Raw genomic sequence first — 22571 nt, forward strand, 5'->3', positions numbered from 1 at the left:
TTCTCCAAGAAAGAAACATATACTTATCTTGAAGTTAAAGCTAACCTAAGGCAGGTGTATATATGTTACTAGTGAATGGCATAGTTAAAATACCTGAATATCTTCTTTCCTGTCATCACTATTACATATAAGTTAGTCTTTCAAATTTGATTGGTAGATATCTTCTTGATGAAATGATACACATCATATTGAAACCAATATACTGAGACTTGAATCAGAATGAGTTTGCAAAATCTGGTTTAATTCATATCTGGGGAGGGTAGGGGAGCATGTTGTGAAAATACATACGCACAGGAACCTAATCAATGCTAGACAAATAATGTATTAGTTTACAATATAATAGGATAAGCAGAAATTCAAAGGCTCACATGGAGTCCGTCAGCGGTAATACAATTTTATATTTGGCTCAAGTGGCTGTTGCATATCAAGTGGTGCTGAGTTCCTCCAAAGCACCTCATGACCCCCCAGTCTTGGAAGGAGTTTCACCACAGTCTCAGAAGAAATCCCAGTCGTGCTTTTATTTCTTTTGGCCCTTGGGAGTCACTGCTGCCCAAATACAAACGCAGGCCAGGGATTTCCAGTGGCCACATGTTATTGCACAGAGAGGTCTGTTCTAAGCAGACCCTTATGGCTAAGACGGTGTGAGATTAGCCCTTAAATAGTGGTCTAGCATTAACGTGGTCTATCAAAGCATGTTAAGAAATAGCTCCTTAGTGATTATGTACCAGCTACTAGTTATCACACAAACAGAAAAGGCAACGTGGCAGCTTCACATTTCACATGAAAGACTAGCATTAACTGGGCCTGTCTTGCTGGCTTAACTTTCACATAAATCTAGTGATTATTTTAATTTAGACCCAGGAAAAAAATGATTTCATACCAGTCTTTTCTTCACATAGGTTTGTGTAGCATTAAAATTGTTATGGGTTAATGACTAGGCCATGAAGGCAATATGTTTAACTCTCCTTTGCCAAAACAGAAACAATCTCTGTTCTGACTCCTGTCCAGTTTCCAAAAAACAAAACATACATACACCTTTGTTATTGCACATCTTTCACACAGACTTGTGTATGTATAATATACATATATATTTTTTAAATATGCTACACATAAAAAAGACAATGGCACTTTACAGAATACATGTTTAACAAAGATCATTACACCACAGATGTTTGATAACTATACAAAAACCCTTACACAATTAATGTAACATTGTTGAATCAGCACACAGGTTTAAAAAATCCACAGACTCCAAAGCACACATCTCTGCCTTCCTGGAGTTCATTGAGAAACCCAGCCCCATCACAAAACTTGAAGCACAAACGCAGGCAAAAAATAAATAAGACTTGCTGGTAGCAGTAATGGTCCAGGTATATTAGATTTTTAGACTGAGGCGCTTGATAGAAATTTAATAGAAAAATAGCTGCGGGTCAACGATTGTCTAATTATTTTTAATCTATTATTTCCTTCTAACACATTCCTCCTATGCAGTGGTTTTTAAACAGCCATGCAGTTTTTGTCTAGACTAGCCTGATTTTGATATTCCATTTATCCCAACTGAAGCCTGGCTAAATGGACTAAAGGTTTAGAAGGCCCACATTACCTTTCTCCTCTTTCTCTGCTAGAGAAATTTCATCTCTGCTCTGCTTAACAAATCAGTGTTTAAGCGGCTTTTAGTGGTTTGCGGTTTTGTGTGTGTGCATGTGCTGGTTTTTTTTTGGTCTTCTGTAGCATTCAGACTGATGAAGTAAACACTGTCAGGTGACTTTCTTCTGGCCAAGAGAGGTCACGTTTTCGCTCATGACTTCTGTTATCAGAGTGACCTAGGAATATCCCGCCCTCCACCGCCCCTCAGTGAAGGCGCAGTCAGGCAGTAAAGATGATGGACGTGCTTAGAGAATCCTCTAAGCTTATGACTTGTCTGCGAGGAGAGTGAGAGTGTAAAATTAGAGTTGTAACATGGGTTCTCTATCTTGTATAGAAGAAGAAGTACAGTGAATCTTGTGATGATAAATTTAAGGAAAAAAATTGGGTTTTAAATCATTTGCCTGATGGAGGGAGTTGCTTTTTTTTAAATGAAAATTATTGCCAAGGGTTAAAAAGCAATGACTGTGATGGCATCAGAACTTGGTTAGAGCATACAGATGCACAGTAAGGGACAGGAGTCCTGTCCAGTGGCTGCCATAACCTATCATTTCTGTGTGGGGTCAGACACAGTTATTGTTTGTGTCCTGAGCCCTTATGACAGGCTGCTATGAGGATACCTAAGGATACCCCTTGAAGGATACCCCTTGAAGGATACCCCTTGAAGTCACAGATGTACATCTTGTTTTTACTCTGAACTTTGGTCTAAGAATGGTGAGCTCATGAAGACCTGGTTGCATGCCCCCGCCTTCCTGCCCTTTAGCTCATTATCTGTGAGATAAAACGGTTTCTGGTACAGGCCGAAGGCTAGGATGGAATTAAACTGGAATGGAACAACTACAGCAATTACTTGTTCTGCAGCAAGGCATGGTTTTAGACTCACACAGCTTTAAGATGATTTTCTCAGGGCAGGGTTGTCAAATCTGAATCGGGGCTCTCTACCTGGTGGTGCTTAGCACACAGTACCTTGCCCGAACAAGGTTCATAGTTATTTGTTAAATTTTCAAAACAAAGCAAGCCCTCAAGTAAGCAGATTCATAAGCCTAAAGAGACCTGTCCTTTTAGTCCTTCCAGAAATTTGGCAGGTCCACTCCATTTGCTTAAATTGCAAAGAAGTGTTTCTATCGCATTCTGCAATTCTGAAGCTCAGGAGAATACCAGACTAGGTTCTTTCTGGTCACTTTGATCGGTTCCGAAGTAAGTCTGAAGTGATGGCTAATATCATTTTCCTGAATCAATTATGTTGGTGATTTATAGAAACTAGTTTAAAAGCCCCTGAATCCTTTTTAATAGTGGTGTTTCATTCATTCTGTAAACAGGTATAGGCAGGTGCTATGAGCTTGGTCTAGCTCTCATTCATTTTGCATTAACTTTCTATCTACTCTGTGCTTTCCTGAGAATGAAGCCTTTGATGTAACTCACCAGTTAGAGCAATTTAATGTTATTTCAGTCTGCTTTCAGGACCAACACCAGTAACTAGAAAAACTTAACTCCCATCTCTAGCTCCTTTTTCTGCACAGAATGCCATCCTGCTGCTGCTGGGGGGTAGGAATACAGCTGAATACAGCATGGTTACCACACAGTGGGAAAAGGTCTCCCTGCAAGTGCTGAGATTCTGGCAAGCTCTCCCAGTCACCAGATGAATGAGCCACAGCTGGCTCGGAGACCTCTGTCCCTGGAATCAGGAAACAGAGCGAGGTTTCCTTTGGCAGTCAAAGCGCAGTCCTAGCCCTAGAAGAACACCATGTGATCTCCAGTGGAAGAGGAGACTGGGCCAGTACTGGTGCTAGCCTGGCTGCTGGGGAGTGGAATGAATTTGTCTCCACTAGCAGGATTTTGTACTTTTATTCTCATGATTGGACAGGTTCTTATTCTTCCTTTACTCAAATTTCTAAACTCTTGGAGTGACAGCTCAATTGATCCACCTGACTCTGGAATTCAGCCTAGAATAAGTCCCACCACAGAATTCCACACTGTCCCTGCTGACCCCTTGGGTCAGCTAAGCAACCGACAGTGTCTTGCTCGGCCCTTTAGCACACATCCTCTCCCCGGTGGGTGTGCAGTCTTCATTGCAGTCTCCACCTGGGAGAGTTTGAAAGAACTAGGAGGAAACAAAAGCACCAACCCCCAAACCTCACTCTGAGGCAGAGATGCTCACAGGCATGCAACCTGTGCAGAAACGTCTCTCAACAGCCCGCAAATCTGGCCAATGGTCTCTTCTGTTACCAGAGAAACTGCTGCTTCAATGGTTTAGGTCATCATCCTTCCTTGAGCCTTGGGGGGAGATGGAGTCTGACAGAACTTAACTGCGTGTCAGGGTTTATGTACTGTTTTCACGTTCCATCTCTTACAGTTTGCACCGTGGCCCTCCTGTGCAGTCACTCTGTGCAGCTGGGTGTTGCCTGTCGTTGGTCCTGGCGAGGCTCAGGGCTGTGGAACGTGGCTTTGGTAGGTAAAGGCTAGTTCTTCACTCGATTCAAACGACAGAACCGGAAGTCAAGTGTTTCACAAGGTTACACGAGCAAGAAAACGGCATTGATGTCTCTTCCAAACTAAAGGAGGCAGATAAGGTTTTTCCCCTCTTCGATTTCTTCTTGGACTTTGTCACTGGAGGTGGCAATTTCTGCTTGTGCGGAGAAGACGGCACAGATGAAAGTGAGGACCGTGCCCCCGATGGCGGTATAGAAGGCCCAGCCCAACGAGCAGTCTCCGGGTTTGTAGGCCGATGCGTAGTGTCCGCAGTAGCCTATGGCCTTCTGGCAGCCCCAGCCAGCAGGGTAGAGTATCAAACCCAGGATAAGGAAGAGGCCTGCAGGGCAGAAGAAAAACAGGTGAAAGCCCCACGGCTCTCCAATGGCAAGTGAGTAACTGCGCCAGTCTGTGGAATGGCTACTCGATCTGCCTGCTCTGGGCAACGGCATCCGTTCTGCAATAGCAAGTGTTGGGGACCGTTTCTAGGCAGCTAATCTGGCCTGATCAAGACAATCAATCAATCACTTTAATGAAAATATTTTTAGCTGCTTTTGTACATGTTGGAATGTGAGCCCACTAATAATTCCTCTTCTAGAAAAGCAGGTAACCTTGTTACTACTTCTTCCCACAGGGCTCTTACTGCAGGGAGCAGTTAGTTCCCTTTTGGTCTGAGGCAGAGGTCGGCAGACTAAGGTCAAGTGGGGTCTTGTTTTTGTAAATGGAGCACAGCTATGCCTATTCGTTTATGGACTGCCCGTGGCTGCTTCTGTGCGGGGACAGCACAGGGAGAGTTGCTACAGACCCTATGGCCTGCGAAGTCTGAAATATCTACTCTCTGGCCTTTGGCAGGAGAAGTTTGCCCACCCCGGTGTGAGGGAATTCACGGAGAACCGTGGTTAAATGCGACAGACCACATCTTAAGCTGGGTGTCATGCTTTAAAGATAAACCCACGAGGAGTCTGTTTGCTGGCATCCACCAGCAACCAACCGCATACCTAGAGACCTTCTATGTTTACACATACATTGAGAGGCCACTTGCAAACTCCGTAAGAACCTTTGGTCCGAGTGCTTTCAAGTAAGCTCAGCTCTGAGGAGACGCTAAGAAGCTCTGTTTCCACTGTGCTGACGCCACCACAGCACTGCCATGCTAAAGGCCCATTTTTCTCTCCCTCCAGCTGCTCACTGTGAAATTGAGAGGCCTTTTTCCTGCCAGCCCTGGGGGTTAGGAGCTACTCCAGGGCAGGATTAGGCAAGGCAAGTGAGGCACAGACAGTCGTTCTCAGGTGCCCGCTCTGTGCCCGCGGCAGCCCGGGAGGGAGCGCCTCCCCGACGCACGGGAGACGCTGCCTACGAGGGCGTCCGCATCCCGGGACCACGAAGGGAACTGAGCGGCCTCAGGTCTTTCTTACCGACAAAACTTTCTTGGTAGAAAGGGTGCTGCGGGAAGAAGATGGCTTTATTCGACGTAGCAGGAAGAAAGAGTTTTCTTTGAAGAATGTCACCTACATCATCAAGATCGCTAATGCACAGTCAAAAAGACCTGTTTTTTAGATACACTGGACTAGCAGTTCTGTCCTCTTAATTTAAGCTTACTCTAAATTCTCTTTTCCTACCTTTACTGAAATCCTCTGGGGTTACCACACCAAAGCTTCCTAGGCATTTACAGCAACTTCCTGACAAAAAGAACACGACTGCATTTGTGCTAGTATTCGGTTTGAGGAAGGTTGTGTTTCAGACCACAGATCACAGCTGTCATGGAGAGCATCTTCTCCCCGCTCATGGCACTAGAGTGGGTTTTGGGGTCTGATTGTCCCTACTTCCCAAATTCATCCCCTTGTTCTCCTCTGAAGGCCTCGCGGGGCTTTCTAGCAGGGGTGGAACAGAGGGAATCCATTTACACGCTCACGGTCTGAAGAAGAGCGATTCACAAAAGTTTTTCTAACTGTGCAGCCCTTATTTCTCCGTAGGTCGGGGTGCTGGGAGCCAGGTGGCGGTGATCCGTAGCTAGGGAAATGCGATCCAGTGTTGGGAGGCGTAAGTGAAGGGAGCAGCGGCCCAGACACCTGGAGAGATGCTGTTAGAAATGACCGGGCGCATGGAGCAAATCCTGCCGAGGATCAGGCCGCCTGTGGAGAATGTGCTGGCGCGCTGGCATAGGCACAGTCCCGGACCAGCTGTCCTGGTCTGGATGTCTGGCTAGAAGTCACATAGCAGAAAGGCCCCTGTAGTCCCTGTGTGAGGCTAGGACACAAACCAGCAAGATGGTGGACCACAGCAACAACTCAGCAGGTGGTCGGTCACTTAGTAGTTAAGGTCTCTAGGTTTGGAGTAAGATAGAGGTCTGAATCCAAGCTCTGCCATCTACGAGCTGGGTGACCTTAGAGAAGTCTTTGAACCGAAGTATGATTACTCACCTGTAAAATGAGCTCATCCTTAACTCATAAGGTGGGTGTGAGTGTTACACAGTCTGTAAAGAGTACTTGCTGTGTCCCTAACAACAACTTGGAACACAGACTAGCGCTAGGTAACAGGTTAAAGCCCTTGGCAGGCCCCTTCCATGCAGAAGCAGAAGCAGTGTAAAGTTTACCAGTTATGAATAGACAGGCTGGCCTATTGGGGGGGGTGGGGGGGTGGATATTTTGAAAGGTGTCATAACTGGGGGAGAGGAGGCTACAATGAGTACCCTTGAAAGAAGAAACTATTCTCCATCTGAACAAATGTAACTCAGCTGGGGAGATCTACGATGACTGAGCTAATTCTTTTGTATTTCTAAGCCTGTGATAAATCCCGATTAATTCCCACCTTGTTCCCTAGGAAAGCTCACCCAAGGCACATGGAACCTTGGGAGCTTCCTCCCTCAGGTCCTAAGTTACTGCGCTGGAAACCAGAGGCACCATCGCTGGGACCTGTGTGAGGATTCAGAGGCACTTCGAGCACGCAGCCTGTAGGCAAGGCAGTATTAACGGCTCTCCCTTTTAAAAGGCCAGAGTGTTTATATTTGAATATTAATTGCACACATCGTTTGTATTATGTGGCTTAAACAAGTCCAACTAGTAAAATTTAATGCATTTTAATATGCATTATAACCCTTGAATTGTAAGGGTTTCTCTTTATGGCAAAATACTTTTCTTAACCACCCTTCTCTAGAGTGGCTGTTAGCAATTTACATTCCCACCATCATCACAGCAGGGTTCCCTTTTCTCCACGCCCTTTCCTGCACTGGATAGGGGCTAGGGACAGAAGACCGAAAGCACAGAGTCTGCTGTCACGTAGCAGCTCTGCCACCCTGTGCTGGGCTCTGGCTTGTAGGATGCACAAAATAATGTGGCTGTCTCAGATCCTTCTGGGAAGCCAGCAGTTTTAAAATAACTATTATTTTAATATCATCAGACCCCTTTTTTCAGAACACTCAGGAACATTCACCCCTGTACTTCTCCTTAGCTGTCCTCTTTGCTGGTAGCTCAGATAAGGTTCCTGAGGTGCTTCAGGCCTTCTTAAAATCTTGTGGCTGCTACTGGCCAATCGATCTGTGAATAAGGACAGCAGGGAGACATCATAAAAGGGCGCCATGCTTAAGAGTCTGTCAAAATCCTCAGCTTGACTATAAGCCCACAGGGCAGTCCCCCGGAAGGGTGACAGAAAGTGGCTCTGTTAGGCTGCGAGCCCCGGTGCATGTGATGTGCGCCCAAACGACAGGCTCCCAACCTGGGCAGCCTGGCTGGTGGGCCTCTCCTCCCAGCACTCACCAGAGCTGCCCCTAGCTTGGTTAATGCCGTGAAAACACAAGACAGTCGGAGAGAGAAAACAGCCGGCCTTCAGGTGAGCAAGGACAGAACAAGCATTTGTCATCTTTCTAGGTATTTAAAAAAGGCTCTTCTACCAGAGGAGTTCCAGAAATGTCCACGATTCAGGTGGCCACACGCGGCCCTCACCTCACCTCGCCTCCCGGGCCGGCGCAGCTTCCGAGCGGCCTGGGCGCCGGCTCCTGGGCCCTAACGAGCACTCCTTAGTCACAGCCGTCATCTCAACAGGTTCTTTCTGCTTCCAAGTAAGATTATCGAGAAGGCCAGAAAGGTTTCCCAGCTCTCAGAGTAAAATCCAGTTTTCCCTCCCTGGCCCTCGAGGTCCTCCGTGCCCCAGCTCCCCGCGCCTGCCTCTCTTGCCCTTTGCCCTCTGCTCCGGCCACACACCAGCCGTGCTCGGGCCTCTGCTCTTGTTACGCTCCTCTCACCTGCACTGCCCTTCTTGCAGACAGCTTTCCAGCCACCTTCAAGTGCCATCTCCTTGGTCTTCTGGTCCCATCTATTTACAATTCCAAACACCTACCTCTCCCTTAACCTGCTATCCCCCCCTTCCTTGCTTTATTATTTCTCCTTAGCATTTATTACTGACAAACAGAATAGATTACTTTGAGTCATACGAAACTGTCAATATTTGTCCATTTTTTACCTACAAAAATGGTCATTTCATGTGGTTCAACCTGATACTTCACTTAGTTATTCTGATTGTTAATCCACCTCCATTCTAAACTTCAAGCTCCACGAGGGCGGTGCTCAGAACAGTGCCTGGCACAGAGCAGACTCTTAATAAAACTTTATCAATGTCAGTGCAATTCGCTTTGCAATACAGTTTTTCTAAACCATAGTGCCCCTGGGGAGAAAGAGTAAAATAACTTTGGCAGATGCCAATCAACAAGAATGAAGTTATCCCAGCAGGAAGGGAGATGCACACTCTTGGTTGGCTGGCTTCTCCTGTCACACTGCCTGGTCCAGGCCTGTGAATCCCAGGGGCTAGAAGCAAACATCCGCCCCAGATTCCAAATAGGCTTGATGACACCTGCTACCGAGACAGAACTGAAGTCCACGACTTCTTAGATGGGCACATCAGACAGCAGGCAAGAGAACACAGTAAGACATACACCAAGTCTGCTGCAAATGTGGCGTGGCTTTTCTAGTCATCAATTTGGAGTGCACCAGGGACTGTCAGCTGAGGTGTGCTCTGGATTGAGTTTCACATAAGAGCCACACCAGACAATGGTCTGCTCTCCCCCGCAGCTCCTGAAGTGAGGCCAGCCTATCTCTGGGGCCTTTCCATCTCCTTGCCTTAATGCATCACCGTTTGGGCTGTGTGTGAATGTGTGTTGGGAGGGTGGCAGAGAAAATAAGGGACTAGGCCAGTGGGCATGTCATTTCCTTCTGACTGGCATCTCTTCCTGGTGCCTGGCTGAGCTGCGACAGGCCCAGCTGGGAGGGGGAGGAAAGGCAGGCAGGATGATACTGGCCAACTACCCAAGAAAACAGCCACCACTACAAGAAACCACAGGCAGTTCAGAGGGCCGGTAACTTCTGCAGTGGCTCGACTTGATGATACCCAAGAAGGTACCATTTTTTCCCAACCTTAAGAGATATCCTCTCCCTTGTATCCTGCCTTTTCTCTTGCTAACAGCCTCGCAGTTCATGGTACCAAGAGAACTAGAAGATGCCAGCATATGCTCACCATGGGGTCACTTGGGGGATGACTCAACCTTATCTGGGGAAGAAATTAATTAATTAAGAAAGAAATTAATGAAAGGGAACGGATGGTTAGTCACTTGGACTATTCCACAGATGCCACACCAGGCTGGAGACAGAGCCCTGACAATTTACCAAGGCTCACCATAGGGTGCTGGCTCTCTCATGGGCACCAGCTATCACACTGCAACACCCATCACGTCCCTCTGCCATTTTAGTAATATTTTCCCCTACCTGGAAGGAGCTTTCAGACTCAACCCTGGATTCCCAGCAGTTCTATCCTGCTACACAGGAATTTTTAGAGTCTATGGGTGACCTAAACACGTGGTTTGTGTTTAATTCAAATAATTAGACTCCATGAGCTCTGAAAGGGAGAGGGCAGGAGCTGTGTTTCATGGCTGAGTTTCTGGTGCCTTGAAAAAGAAGGTGCTAAAAAATAAAATGAATGAAACACCCTGGGAAAAGTAATGTCAGAGTCTTCCTGATCAACAGTCAGCACTGACTGTGATTAGACCGGCCACAAAATTATATATCTTAGGTAATTTTCTTGCTACTGCCTTGAAGTGAAACAGTATGGTATCAAATATAAGTTTTAATCAAATCCCTTAGGTGGGGGAAACAACCTCCATAATCTTGCCAAGACTCCAGTTTTGGAAAGACTACGAGTTGCTGAATGCAATAAATAATATGTTACTTGTCTGAAGGTGACCACCTCCAGCTTTAAGCGTCCGGGACGCTAGGAACGGGGAAGCCAAGTCTGAACCACTGCTCTTCAGCCTGTGAAGGAAGAGTGCGGAAGGCTCCGTGGCTACTTCACAGGCTCTCCCTGGCTGTGTCGGCCCCGACGCCCTCCCTGCCAGTCTGTCACCCAATCACCCCACACTTTTGCTACCTGCTGGCCAAGGGGACGGACTCCAGGTTTCTTGCCTTTTGTGTGTCACCCACTGTCTGTACAGAAGGAGGCCCTTTTTCCTGGCCTGACAAGTGAGAACTAGAGGCTGGCCCCTGTTGTACAGAAGAACAAGTGAGTCTTTGGACATCATACTCCCACCTCCCCTTCAGACAGGCTTCCAGACTAAATAGTAAAGACTGACTAGACCTCAGTTTCCAAAGGAAATTTTCTAAGGACGGGAAGAAAAGATGGCCGTCTGTTACTGCTACCAGCAGCCTGTGGAGAAGCCCCCAGTGAGGGACACACCCTCAGCCTCCACTAGGTCATAACAAGCTCATTCTGAAGCTCTGAAATACCCTAACATCTCTGGAGAGCGAGTGCACAGCAGACAGCGGACAGCAGGCTTAGCATCATTTGATACATTTGGGCTCCAACTAGGTCTAGCTGAGGACCTGAACAAGGGGTCTCACTCATGCTGACCCCCTGGGCACTCATCCACCTGGAAATACCCTCCCCCCATCCCAGCCCAAATGTCACCTCTGTGTGACATTTGTCACCACTTCCTGCCAGAATGTTACTCTCTGTGTGTTCCCACTGCCCTGTGCACATCCCTCTTCAGCTCTTTATCATGTTATTTTTGTATATTCAACTCAATTTACTGAGTTACCTACTAAGTGGCAGGCATTATTCTCGGCCCTGAGGATAGAGCAAGGCCCCAGCAGAACTCTGAACCCCTTGAGGGCAGAAAAGCTTTATCCTTCTTGATTTACATCACAATTTTATCTTTAGCATTTACCATAGGGTATGTCACACAGTTGGGTAACAGGTCAAGAGTTCAACTTATTTCTGGCTTTGAAACAGCCACTGACTCATCTAGGAACCCAGCAGGAAACCATCTAACTATCAGACATCCATTTCCCATTCAACATAGCTCTGGGGGGAAAAAAAAAATTCACCTGGTGGTGTTTATCCCTGTCAGGTCTACCCTGTGACTCAGACTGAGCTCCAGTCTCTGAGGTGCTCAGCTCAGCTGTGCCGGGAGGCTGCCCCTGTCACCGCACCCCCTGCCCCTCAACCTCTGGCCCAGGCGGCCATCCCTCTAACAAGAAGCAAGACAGATCAGATGGGAGAGTGACTGGCTTCCTGCATCCCACCCCTATTCTGGGACACAGCTCAGAGAGCGTTCCAGCCTTACTGGGGGTGACAGCTTCACTCAGCAAGTTCAGAAAGTACTGACAATACTGTGGTAAAGGAAAACTAAGGAGACAGGGCAGTGCCTCTTGCAGGATCATCTGCCAGTGTCCTGCCTCCACACGGGAAGCCATGTTGGTTGTCCCTTCGCGGTATCCCTGGCTGGTCTTCCTCACCTTTCCAATCTCTGAACACGGGAGGGCTCAGGGCCCAATCCTTTGTCCTCTTCTCCACATTCTCTTGATTGATCACACTCGGTCCCACAGTTTTAAATACTGCCTCTAGGCTGGCATCTCCTGAATTCTGATCTCCACCTTTAACTCCAGATTTGCATGTCCAACTGCCTACTTGACCTCCACTTGGATATCTAACAAGGTACTTGAAAACTATGTCCAAACCTAACTCTTGATTCCTACTCCCCACTTCAGAACCTGGCCTTTGCCCTGTGGACCTCATTTCAGCAAATGGGAGCCCAATTCTTAGACCTGCTCAGGTGAAAACCCTTAGAATCCTTCCTGACTCCTCTCTTAGGGCCCACATCCCTCTGCGGCAAAGCCTACTGGCCTTCATTCCAGCTGCTCCCTTGGCCGGAAGAGCTCTTCCTCCTGACTGTCCATAGGGCTAACTCCTGTATCTCCTTAAAGTCTTTGGCTGAATCTCTCCTCACCGAATCCTACCCTGACGACCCTATTTAACATTGCAGCTTCCCTCCTTATCACCCCAGCATACCCAACCTCTCTCACCCTGGCTACTCCTTTTGTTTTTTCCTTCCATAGCACCCATCACTTTTTAACATACTGTATACTTATTTGGTTTATTGTGTCTCCACCAGCTTGAATGTAAACCCCACGAGGATAGAGAACTTCGTGCAGTTTTTTCTTTATGTATCCCAATCGCCTAGAACAACGTCTGACGTGTAATAAGTGTTCAGTAAATATTTGTTGGATGAATGGAAAGATAGAGTGCTATGATGTGGATGGTTACATTTTAAAATGAAGCCATTTTAAGTGCTTGCCAAGTTTTTTAAATGGTTGGAGGAAAAGCTACATTCGATAACGGTGAATCCCAGGGGTCGGCAGTTTTGGCTAACAGCACACCAGCCACACTTACTAATGAAACACACAAAGGGACCAAACCATGGGACTGGCCTTCTACCTGACTGCAAGCACTGAATATCTCCTTTCTGGCTACAGAAAATAGATCTTTGTTGGGAGATGACGCAGAAAAAAGCAGTAAGTCAACTAAATGTAATAAGTTTTCAGTAATCTAGAGATCATCTTAGCCTCAAATCTCTGAAGTTGTTTCCAACTATGCTTGGCAGCGGTAACGACATCTATAAAGACATGCTGTGGCTGACTGTGGGAACTGCCCGGGACACCAGCTGGGAAGGGAGGCGCAGTGCAGGGCTAAACCTGGAGAAGTTCAGGAAAATGGCAGGTGGCAGAAGGGTACACCCGGGGGAATGAGGAGCGAGGTGGACCATGGCAGTATGCAGAAGTGGTAAGGGCGGTGTCTAGAAGCAGCATGAGCCTGGAGAATGGAGAGACTGACAGAAAGTGTCGGCACTGAAGGCAGGAATGTAGAACTGCTGACGGCCCAGGAAAATACCCACTCCCATCAGCAGCCCTGAGGACAGTGTCATAGATCAACCGCAGGTGCAGCGATGGGGGGGTGGTCAGGGGAGGGAGAGGAGGTGATTCCCTGCTTCCAAAAGGAATATGTTTAGTTATTTAACTCTAAGTCTGGGACCATCATGTGGTACAACAACTGATGTACAGAGTGATACACAACCACCCTAGGCCTGCTAGTTAACATTTATCTGTATGTTTACCTCTCTTTTCTGTCTAAATTTGAATTTTTTCCCAAGTCATCTTCCATGCTGACAGCTGGAAGTCATTTTGGCAGTCCCTAATAGCTATTTGAAAGTCGTCAACTGTTGTTAGGTAGGGACCTTTTCTCTCTCACAATTCCCTAAGGCAAACTGTCAGGTATTATTAAGACTGTGCTTTGAGGAAGGCACCATGTCAGACCAACGAATTTGCCATCCAGCTCTTCTCTTTCCAAAGATCACAGTATGAACCTGTGTACTCCTCCTGTGCAGGGACTTTGCAGACAGCCTGTAGTGGTCATTCTCACTCACCAAGGCAAGGCTGAACTAGGTCCTCTACACTCTGTTTTAAGAAGAGAGGCAACTCAGAATTTCCCAGGTAAAAAGTTTAAATAAAAAATTACAAGTAAATGGTTAGCCAACTATCTGGAAAATTATCCAGAACAGTGATAGTAAAAAACTAGGAATCTTGCTGTGACATACTATGCATTTGTCCCATAATAGGACAGCACTGGCTCCAAGGTCTCTTAGATGCCTCAAAGTATGTACATTTGGCTCAGATGAACTCCCGCTGGATTATAAACTGGACAGCAGTAAGGAGTGTGTTCTGTTCCTTGGCTTCTACCTCCATCTCCATCCCAAATCCAACACAGTCCTCTACACATACTGTGTTGTTGACCAACTTCACATGGCATTTCTGATTCCCATTTCCTTTCTAGTCTTCTCATTTTTGGAAGAACCTTTTGGAAAGATCTTCTGTGGTAAAAATGGTAGATGCCAAGCAAAGATGACATGGAGTTTAAGCTATAAACACCCTCCCCCAATTTTACACATTCACAACTAATACTTTAAAGCTGGAAGTTTATACAGGTGATCAGAACCTCTTAATGATCATAATGATAATTGTTATAATAACAACGGCAGCAGTTAAGTGCTAAGCACTTTAAATATAACTCAGATGAGAGTTGTCTCCGTGAGAGGATCTTGTGAGGTTGGTACTATGAATATCATCATTTGGCACATGAGGAAACTGAGGCACAGAGGGATTAAGGTTACACAGCTAATCAGTGGTGGAGCTGGGACTCAAATCCAGGCTGCTGCGTTACTGCACACCAAAGACTAGCTTCCAAAACAAAAGCATCTGTGCAGCTGAAGAGGGGAGACTGCTATATCCTCAAAAGCTGGCTCGCTTATACCTACGAGACGTTAGAGAGCAGATGACGATGAACAGCTCTCAAGTGGAAAAAACCACAGGAATGCTGTAAGGGGATGACGGGGAGAGGAAGGCTGCACAAAAATAAAGGCTCACCTATTCTCAGGCAGGTTGATTTGCTAACCCTGCAGCAAGACAACAACAAGATAAAGGATTTCCATCCACCCCTTCTCTTGCATTACAATCTGAGTGTCATCAGCCTCCTTTACTACAATATAGATGTCACCTTGGAATGGCTGCCACTGGCCAAAAAAAACTTCTAGAAAGAACACCTATGAACAGCTCAAACCAACATAATATTCGCTATGATGTCCTCTCCTGAAGAATCTGTGTGAGCAGAAAACTGGAAATAAAGCACAAAACCCATCAGACCAGGGGGAGAAAATGTAAGCCGTATCATCTGTTTACATTTTAGTCTTTGAGATTCTGTGCACTTGGGAACCATCTGAAACTGCACATCTACCTAGAATACTAATGCCGTCCACAAACTGGTCCACAAAAAAACCATATCCTATGAACTTTCCAGGAGAGACATCTGTAGCTGATTAGACAAAATCGAGCACCGAGAGCATTCTCAGCCGCCAAATTACATCCCTCCTCCAGCAGCTGGGGCCATGGTTTAACCATCCCGCTTCCTCCAAGTAGCCTTTCTTTTCTTTTTTTCTTTTTCTTTTTTTTTTTGCGGTACGCGGGCCTCTCACAGTTGTGGCCTCTCCCGTTGCGGAGCACAGGCTCCAGACGCGCAGGCGCAGCGGCCATGGCTCACGGGCCCAGCCGCTCCGCGGCATGTGGGATCTTCCCAGACCGGGGCACGACCCCGTGTCTCCTGCATCGGCAGGTGGACTCTCAACCACTGCGCCACCATGGAAGCCCCAAGTAGCCTTTCTTAATTCACAGAACAGAGCTGAGGATCTCTGCCTTGACCTCCTCCTAACCCTGAACCCTTGCACCATTCACCATTACCTGTACGCAGGCAGTAGGTTTTAGTTAATCCTGTGCTAACAAGAGATTTGCTTGTCTCAATGTCTACATTCGGGATGCTGCTCTCAATCTAAGGCATCAGGCTCTCAAATCTTGCTTATGACAACTACAGACACCAGGATGGGGCCCCCCCAAGTCTCTTCTACCCAAGAAGAGTTCTGGTCCTTGCCTCCCAAGCCCCAAAGCTAAATTAACAACGCGGTTCCAGCCTGCTTGACTTCTCCAGATGCCAAGACACTACCCTCAGTACCAAAATGCCAGTTAGCCATTCAGAGTCAGGGGTATTCGAACAGTATTTATAAATAAGAGTAATATAACAAAGTATTAGTTATACCATGAATCAAGGAGTTCTGCCCAAGAACTGCCACCTTTGGTTAATCTCTACTTTTGAAATCACTTTGCCCACTAAGGCTTTTCAAATTTTCATTGAAGATTTATTCTATAAAGCCCAGACAGGATTTGGTTTTACTGACTGCCAGTTCTGGAAAGATTCTTATTGGTTCTTTGCATGATGACTCATTTATTTATGCTCTGTCTAGGAGGGCAGAGTACATGCTAGGATTGAGACTTAGCAGCATTTACTACATCCTTTACTCTTTCCAAATGCCTAGAAACTCACAGTTTCTAGCACGGATTGGTGAGCACAGAACAGACTATGCTTCTGTCAGTGAACAGCTTTTACTGAGCGCCGAGTGTGTATGTAGCAGGCCCCAATCTGAACATTAGAGGGCTGTGAAAAAGTCACAATCCACACCGTTGCTCATATTCTAGAACAGTGGTTCCCAAGCTTCTGGACTTCAGACACTAGCAAAATCTCCAGAAAAATTACTGGGAGGTCAATAGTTTTTCTTTTGCTAATATAAGGACACTAAAAATAACCGTTAACTCCTCTCACTATCATTTCATAAAAAAGGGTATTTTAACGCAAAAAGGGTAGAGGATGTCATCTAAGAATAAAGGACAGTTCTTTAAATTGAACACATTTAGCACTATGAAATCTTACAACATTGTCCATATTTTTCTCGTTTTCGCTGAGGACTGGTGGCAACTAAAAATTGGCGCTTGCCATCTGCCTCTACAAGGACTAAGTCACTAGCCACTGCAGCCGCTGACCTTCAACACCCCCTGAAAGGAGTTCAGGGTGGAGATCAGGAATGAGGCACTCTGTGCTCTGGGAAAAACTGGCAGGACAGGCCTTCAGATAGATATTTGCAGGAGAAGATTTTATGAGCCCAAATTCTTGCATCTTCTCTTATCTAGAAAAGTACTAAAATCATTAACAGAGACATTTTCTCCTTGTGACTAGCAGTAACCTTCACCAGACTAGCAGCAACCTTCTGCAAAAAATGTGTGCCTGACTGCACGCTCCCCCTTCACCAAAACCACATATATACTGACCTTCCCCCCGCCACTTCTTCGAGCAGTTCCTCAGAGCTATCTGAGACGCTGTCTCCTGGGCTATAGTCCTCATTTTGCCCCCAATAAAACTTAACTTACAACTCTCACGTTGTGCTTTTTTTTCAGTTGACAAACCTTAGCAGGGTGCACGCCCTTGTTCAAAGGCAGTGAGAGGCCGCTGGGGTGTGTGTGTGTTAGGATGGGGACATCTTTCTAAGAAGCCTGTTTGTTTACTGTATAAATGAAAAGGTAAAGAGTTTTCACTGCACCTCATTTTAAAGTTTCAAGAGTTTATGGACAAGCTAGACTGGGCCCAACTGGCATTTAAAAACTCTGCTTTGAAGGCCAGATCAGAAATGGGAGGTCACTGGTAATGAAAAGGGTTTTCAGCTGATAACCAGTGTCTTTGCAGAGCAGATTATATCTACATGTCATTTTAGTACATGATCAATAACATTAGAGGTTTTTAACCAACAAGATTTTCTGAGGGGAAGGAGAAGAAAAGTGAAGGATCGGTGTCGGTAATTTTTTACTTAAAGCTTGTATTAATGCTTATACCGTCTCCCTGGAGGAGTCTAGTAGGGTACTTGTTTTCTACTAAAAACACTTCCATGGAATTATAATTGGCAAGAAAAATACTCTTCCAGGGTGGTGGGTGGAGAACGGATGACAAAGCAATAAAGAGAATTCTTTGGAAGACAATCAGAGCATAGTTGTCATAAAAAGACCTTACAGCCAAGCCCCCCAGAGGAAGTTTCTGTTACAATTACTCAAAATTAATGACCATCAATTAAGAATTGTCAGATGCCCCTAGAATATGTGGAGAAACAATCCACAAGAAAGATGCAGTTTCTCCCACACTGAAGCCTCCCTAAACCTTTCTCAGCAATGATTCATGTTTATATGCAAATTACTTCACTGGCAGTTTCTAAAACTTTAACTCTTACCTGTTAAGATGCATCCCCACAAACTAATTTAGATTATTCCTTCCCATGAGTTAGTGATAAAATTTTACTTTGCATTCCAAGTGAGAAGGTGTTTCCTAAACTGTTTCTATACAACTGGAAGAACTCTATAAACTATTTCTTGATAAATTATTCATCCAACATGTAGGATTAGAAAGAGCTCCTGTTTAACCAAAATACACTTATAATTCAAAGTAAGCTGCCCCCCCCCAAAAAAAATCAAATGCAGTGCATAGCAGAATAAAAGACAGTTAAAAAATTTAGTTACTGAGCTCTGAAATTTTCAGGACAGTAAGTAAATTTCTTGCCTGCTGAAGTTTTGGGGTCCAGATAACGTTAAATAATTTCTGCAACAAAGCGAGTGCCATCTTTTCAACACTAGGGCCCTGAGGCTGTCCTTCAACTCTGAACACATAGCCACTGAGTATTTTGGTTTGAAGTTTTTAATATTGGCTTCATTTTCTCAATATGTGTATTTTAGGTTTCATCTGTACTGGGGGCTATCTTTTAATAAAAGAGATTGAGGGCCAATTAATAAAGCTACTGGGAAGCCTCTATACAACAACTGAACTCATAACTATGCCTAACTGTGCCTGGGCACATGAGTGCACAGATTACTTCTGAAGTGACGTCAGAGCTTAGAAGAACACCACTGTTGCATTAAGTTCTTAAAACAGAGTGCCTGAACCACTTGTATAAATATTCAGAGCCATACTTAACGTGATGACTTGTTACTGGAATTGGAACATCATCATCCAGGGCTCTGAGATTATCTGTCTACAATTAAGTGGTTACCATAGCAAAGTCCTTTATTTGCATATCAACTGCATATTCTATCTGAATTTTAAGAGAGTTTGCAATTTTCCTCGAGATTTTCCAACTGATTCTTTAAAAAGATATCCCAGTCCCTAGATTTACTCAAATTAATGCGTGCTTGGTCCGCTTGCTCTTAGGCAGTAGTTTTGTTTTTCCTCTAATGATACAGTTGAATTCTTTTGCTCCCTTTATATATGATGATACTTTGTTTTGTTTTTGCTTTTTTAGGGTACAGCTTCTAAAGCAATGACTCTCTAATATGGTTTTGGAGCAGAAACTCAAGAAATTGTAGACCTGAGTCTATAGGTCTTTGTATTTATCGGGCATCCAATAAAAGCTCCTTGGATTGAAATTTAATTCTGGCCTGCCTTATAACATTTTGGCATTCTTTAGTTTTCCACAAGGCTGATGAATGAGTAAATGCGTCATCATCAGGGGTACTCTTAAATTGACTGAGACATAGAACGGTTACATCTGACTTCTGATGGAGGCGTCATCTGTCTGGAGAGCCAGAAATCCAGAGCCTCCTCTGGACAGCCAGAAGCTTCCGGTGCCTCATTCTAAGGAGAAGTAGGGGATGCTCCGTCTACTTCCCTCATGTCTTTTCTTTGAAGGTATTTTGAAGTCGGGCAACCAAGGTCACACTACCTTCTCAGAGAAAGCAAGGTGAATTTTTCAGGTGTAAAATGGGGCCAGGTCTCTGAAAGAGTCAGGAATCTCTTCCCCTCTCCCCACGTTTCCCAAGTCCTGTTCTTACTTCTCTCCAGTGACCAACGTGGTCACCGGGAGTGAACAGGTAGGGCATGGGATAAGTCAAAACGGATGCTGCGACCAGGCTGAGTCGTGGTTATCTTTCACCCTCTGAAAAACAGCAATGAGAAGGCCAAGACCCAGACAGCAGTCATGGTGTATCTCACATGCCCACCCCGACTTCCCCACGCGTGCCGGACTACGACAAAGCAATTCTACACGCAGCAGAGACAAAACCCTCCCCTTGTCTTCTAAGATCCTTCTTTTATTCCTTTCCCTTTCTTTTCTTCATATTGTTCTCCTTCACCCTCAATCATTGCTCACTTCCAAGAAAACTGAGTCTGCACAGCAGGCCCTGAGCCCCCGCTGCAGAGAGCGATGCCAGTGAGCATGGATGGCGATCTATCCAATCAGACTGGTGGGGCAGCTCGCTGAGGCCATCCTGCTGGGCTGAACGCGGTGTAGACAGACAGAGGGCTACAGGGACTAGACAGCGTGAGAGCCAACCAGACACGAAGCAGCACAGAGCCGGCGAGGCAGGACTGGAGGACAGTAGGCAGCCAGGCCAGAAGCTCACACGCTATTCCAAGCCTCGTGGCAACCCCAGGGGAACAGCCTGGGCCAGCAGCAGTGGGCCAACTCCTGAGCTCACTGCCGTGGCCCCGTCCCAGACCTGAGTCACTGGGGATTCCGCGGACTTCTAAGAGGGCCCTACGTGCATTTCCAAACCCAAACTGCTTGATGCTGTCATGGAAAACCTGGATCTTTGCATTCTACGCTTTCACTGTGGACCACATCCAGGTCACAGCCTAAGGAAGGCAGCTGGTGAAAATGACCCTGCTGGCCGATTCCCCAGCTTTTGTAATGAATCCCAGAGGGCTATGAACTGATGTGTGTTTCTGGCTCTACCAAGTCCCAGACGAGTCCTCACCCAGTGAAGACCGATCAGCCTGTGATTTATTCTGCAAGGGGAGCCTGAGAAGCCACCTGCAATCAGGACTCAACCGCTAGAAGCTGCCTCCAGAAAGGAAAGGATGGAGAATGTACAGGTCAGGGGAAGAGGAGTGAGAGGAAGAAGCTCTTTGTTTTCCTGTCAACTCAGCTTTTAAAAAAATGCCTGAGGACACCCAGAGGCCCATAGGAGCCACAGGGCTGCTCTGTGCTCTTCAGTCCCAACAAAGGCAGGCTATTAAGGGGCCAGGAATGGCACTTCACAATGTAGTTAACATTTGGTTTCGACAGAACAAGGTCAGTTCTAAAGACTCTACTCCTGAGAATGCAGCAATTGGAGGGAACACAAAAGAATGTACTAACACCTGCCAAGAAAGCACAAATGCTTTAATAATCATCATATAGCTACTACCACTTACTATCTACTATGTGTGCTTAAAAGCCTTTCTCATATATTATCTAATTTAATCCTCGAAACAACCCTGAGGTATGTACTACTATTATATCCGTTTTCCAAGTAAGAAAACTGAGGCTTAGAGATGACGCAGACTGGTGAACATTTCACAGACACTTTAAGGTGAGGTCGGGGCTGATCCAGGGCCAGATGAGGTTTGAGCTCTAACTGCTGCTGAGAGCGCCTACTGAACAGCCAGGGCATTTGTACATGAGCATTTCCGAAGTGTCAGCTGGGTGCCCACCAGTAGGTAAGGCCTTGAAGGCGAATCCTGCTATCTGAATTAGCTTAATGGTCAATAGTTGTATTTTCATTTTTTTTTTAAGTAAGCCAAATTTTGAGATTTCCACTGAGGTAGCAGATTCTTTTACACCCGACTTCTAAAATCAAAATACTAAGATTCTGATGGTTTTTGTTATACTATGGACAGTGACAGCTATGCGAGCCTGTGGCCTTTAAGATTAGGCATAGTAAAGGCATACTAGATAGCCTGTAATTTGTCACCCAGTTACATTTTACAAAAATGTCATTTCTGCCAATGCCAAGTTGTAAGAAGAAACACAGTCTGAGTATCTTTCTGAAGGATCCTTTCATTGCTTTGGCAACAGTCTCCTTTCTCACCATTTGTTTCAATGTCAAACGGATCCAGAGTTGAGAGCAGGGTTGTGGGGAGAGCAGAGACTGATGCTCACAGCTGCAGCAAGTCCTTGGCTGGGGCTGGCCAGATGCTCTTAGAGACCGGCCAAGAGGACAGAAAGCAAGCCAGCTGCTTCAGACACTCAGGGGGCAACTCTCTTAAGCCATAGATTCAAGAGCCACGGCTGCCACTGATGCTGGCTTGAACTGCCTGGTGGAGACCTCTACTATTGGAGAGAGAGCCCTCAAAGATGTGCCCCTCACCCCCTCCCCAACATGAGGGAGCCAGCTGACCAGCGTTCAGTCCATCCTTCCAATGATTTCTTCTCAGGGGTGCTGCTGGGCTGGGAGGTGAAGAGAATCCACTTTCTTGTGTTTCAGTTCTTAGCCTTAGATCAGTGGCTCCCTAGAGAGGCAGAATCTGACTGTACAGGAATCTCTGCCTCTGGCCAACTTTTAGCAATTTCAGACGTTTTGAGATGCCATATGTATGCATGGGGAACATAAGTGAAAGGGGATGGGGAGAAAAATTTCTTTTTGAAAAATCAAGACTTTGGGGAGACAGATGACCAACAGCCCAGCATCTTGGGTGTGCTACTGCTCCCTTCTCCCCAGCCCTTCTTCCTAGAGGCCTGAGGCAGAGAGAAAGAGAAAAGTCAAGAATAACTCACTGGAGTGTATGAATAATACCTAAAATATGTACTCATCTTTGTGCCAAAATGAACACTCTAGCCATTTATGTGAAATAGCAAACAAGAGCACCAGAAGACTTGTTGGGCTAATCCACATTCTTAGAGACTAAATTCACTGGAGTAACACCTTATTAAAAACTGCATGTAAACAGTCTTTGAGACTGAAAGACATCTATAA

General features: G+C 45.9%; 1 protein-coding gene across 4 annotated transcripts in view; it reads right to left on the reverse strand.

Annotated features, from left to right (window-relative positions):
- Positions 1-232: 232 nt before the first annotated feature.
- Positions 233-22571, reverse strand: part of LHFPL2 (LHFPL tetraspan subfamily member 2) — a 179646-nt gene continuing 157307 nt past the window's right edge. For all 4 annotated transcript variants that reach the window (XM_060295926.1, XM_030846437.2, XM_030846447.2 and 1 more), the window contains one exon: positions 233-4453. In XM_060295926.1, coding sequence (XP_060151909.1) covers positions 4197-4453 — 257 coding nt within the window. In that variant the 3' untranslated portion in view covers positions 233-4196. The remainder of the gene's footprint in view (positions 4454-22571) is intronic.

Source organism: Globicephala melas, chromosome 3, assembly GCF_963455315.2.
Source record: "Globicephala melas chromosome 3, mGloMel1.2, whole genome shotgun sequence".
In the NCBI taxonomy this organism is placed as follows: Eukaryota; Metazoa; Chordata; class Mammalia; order Artiodactyla; family Delphinidae; genus Globicephala; species Globicephala melas.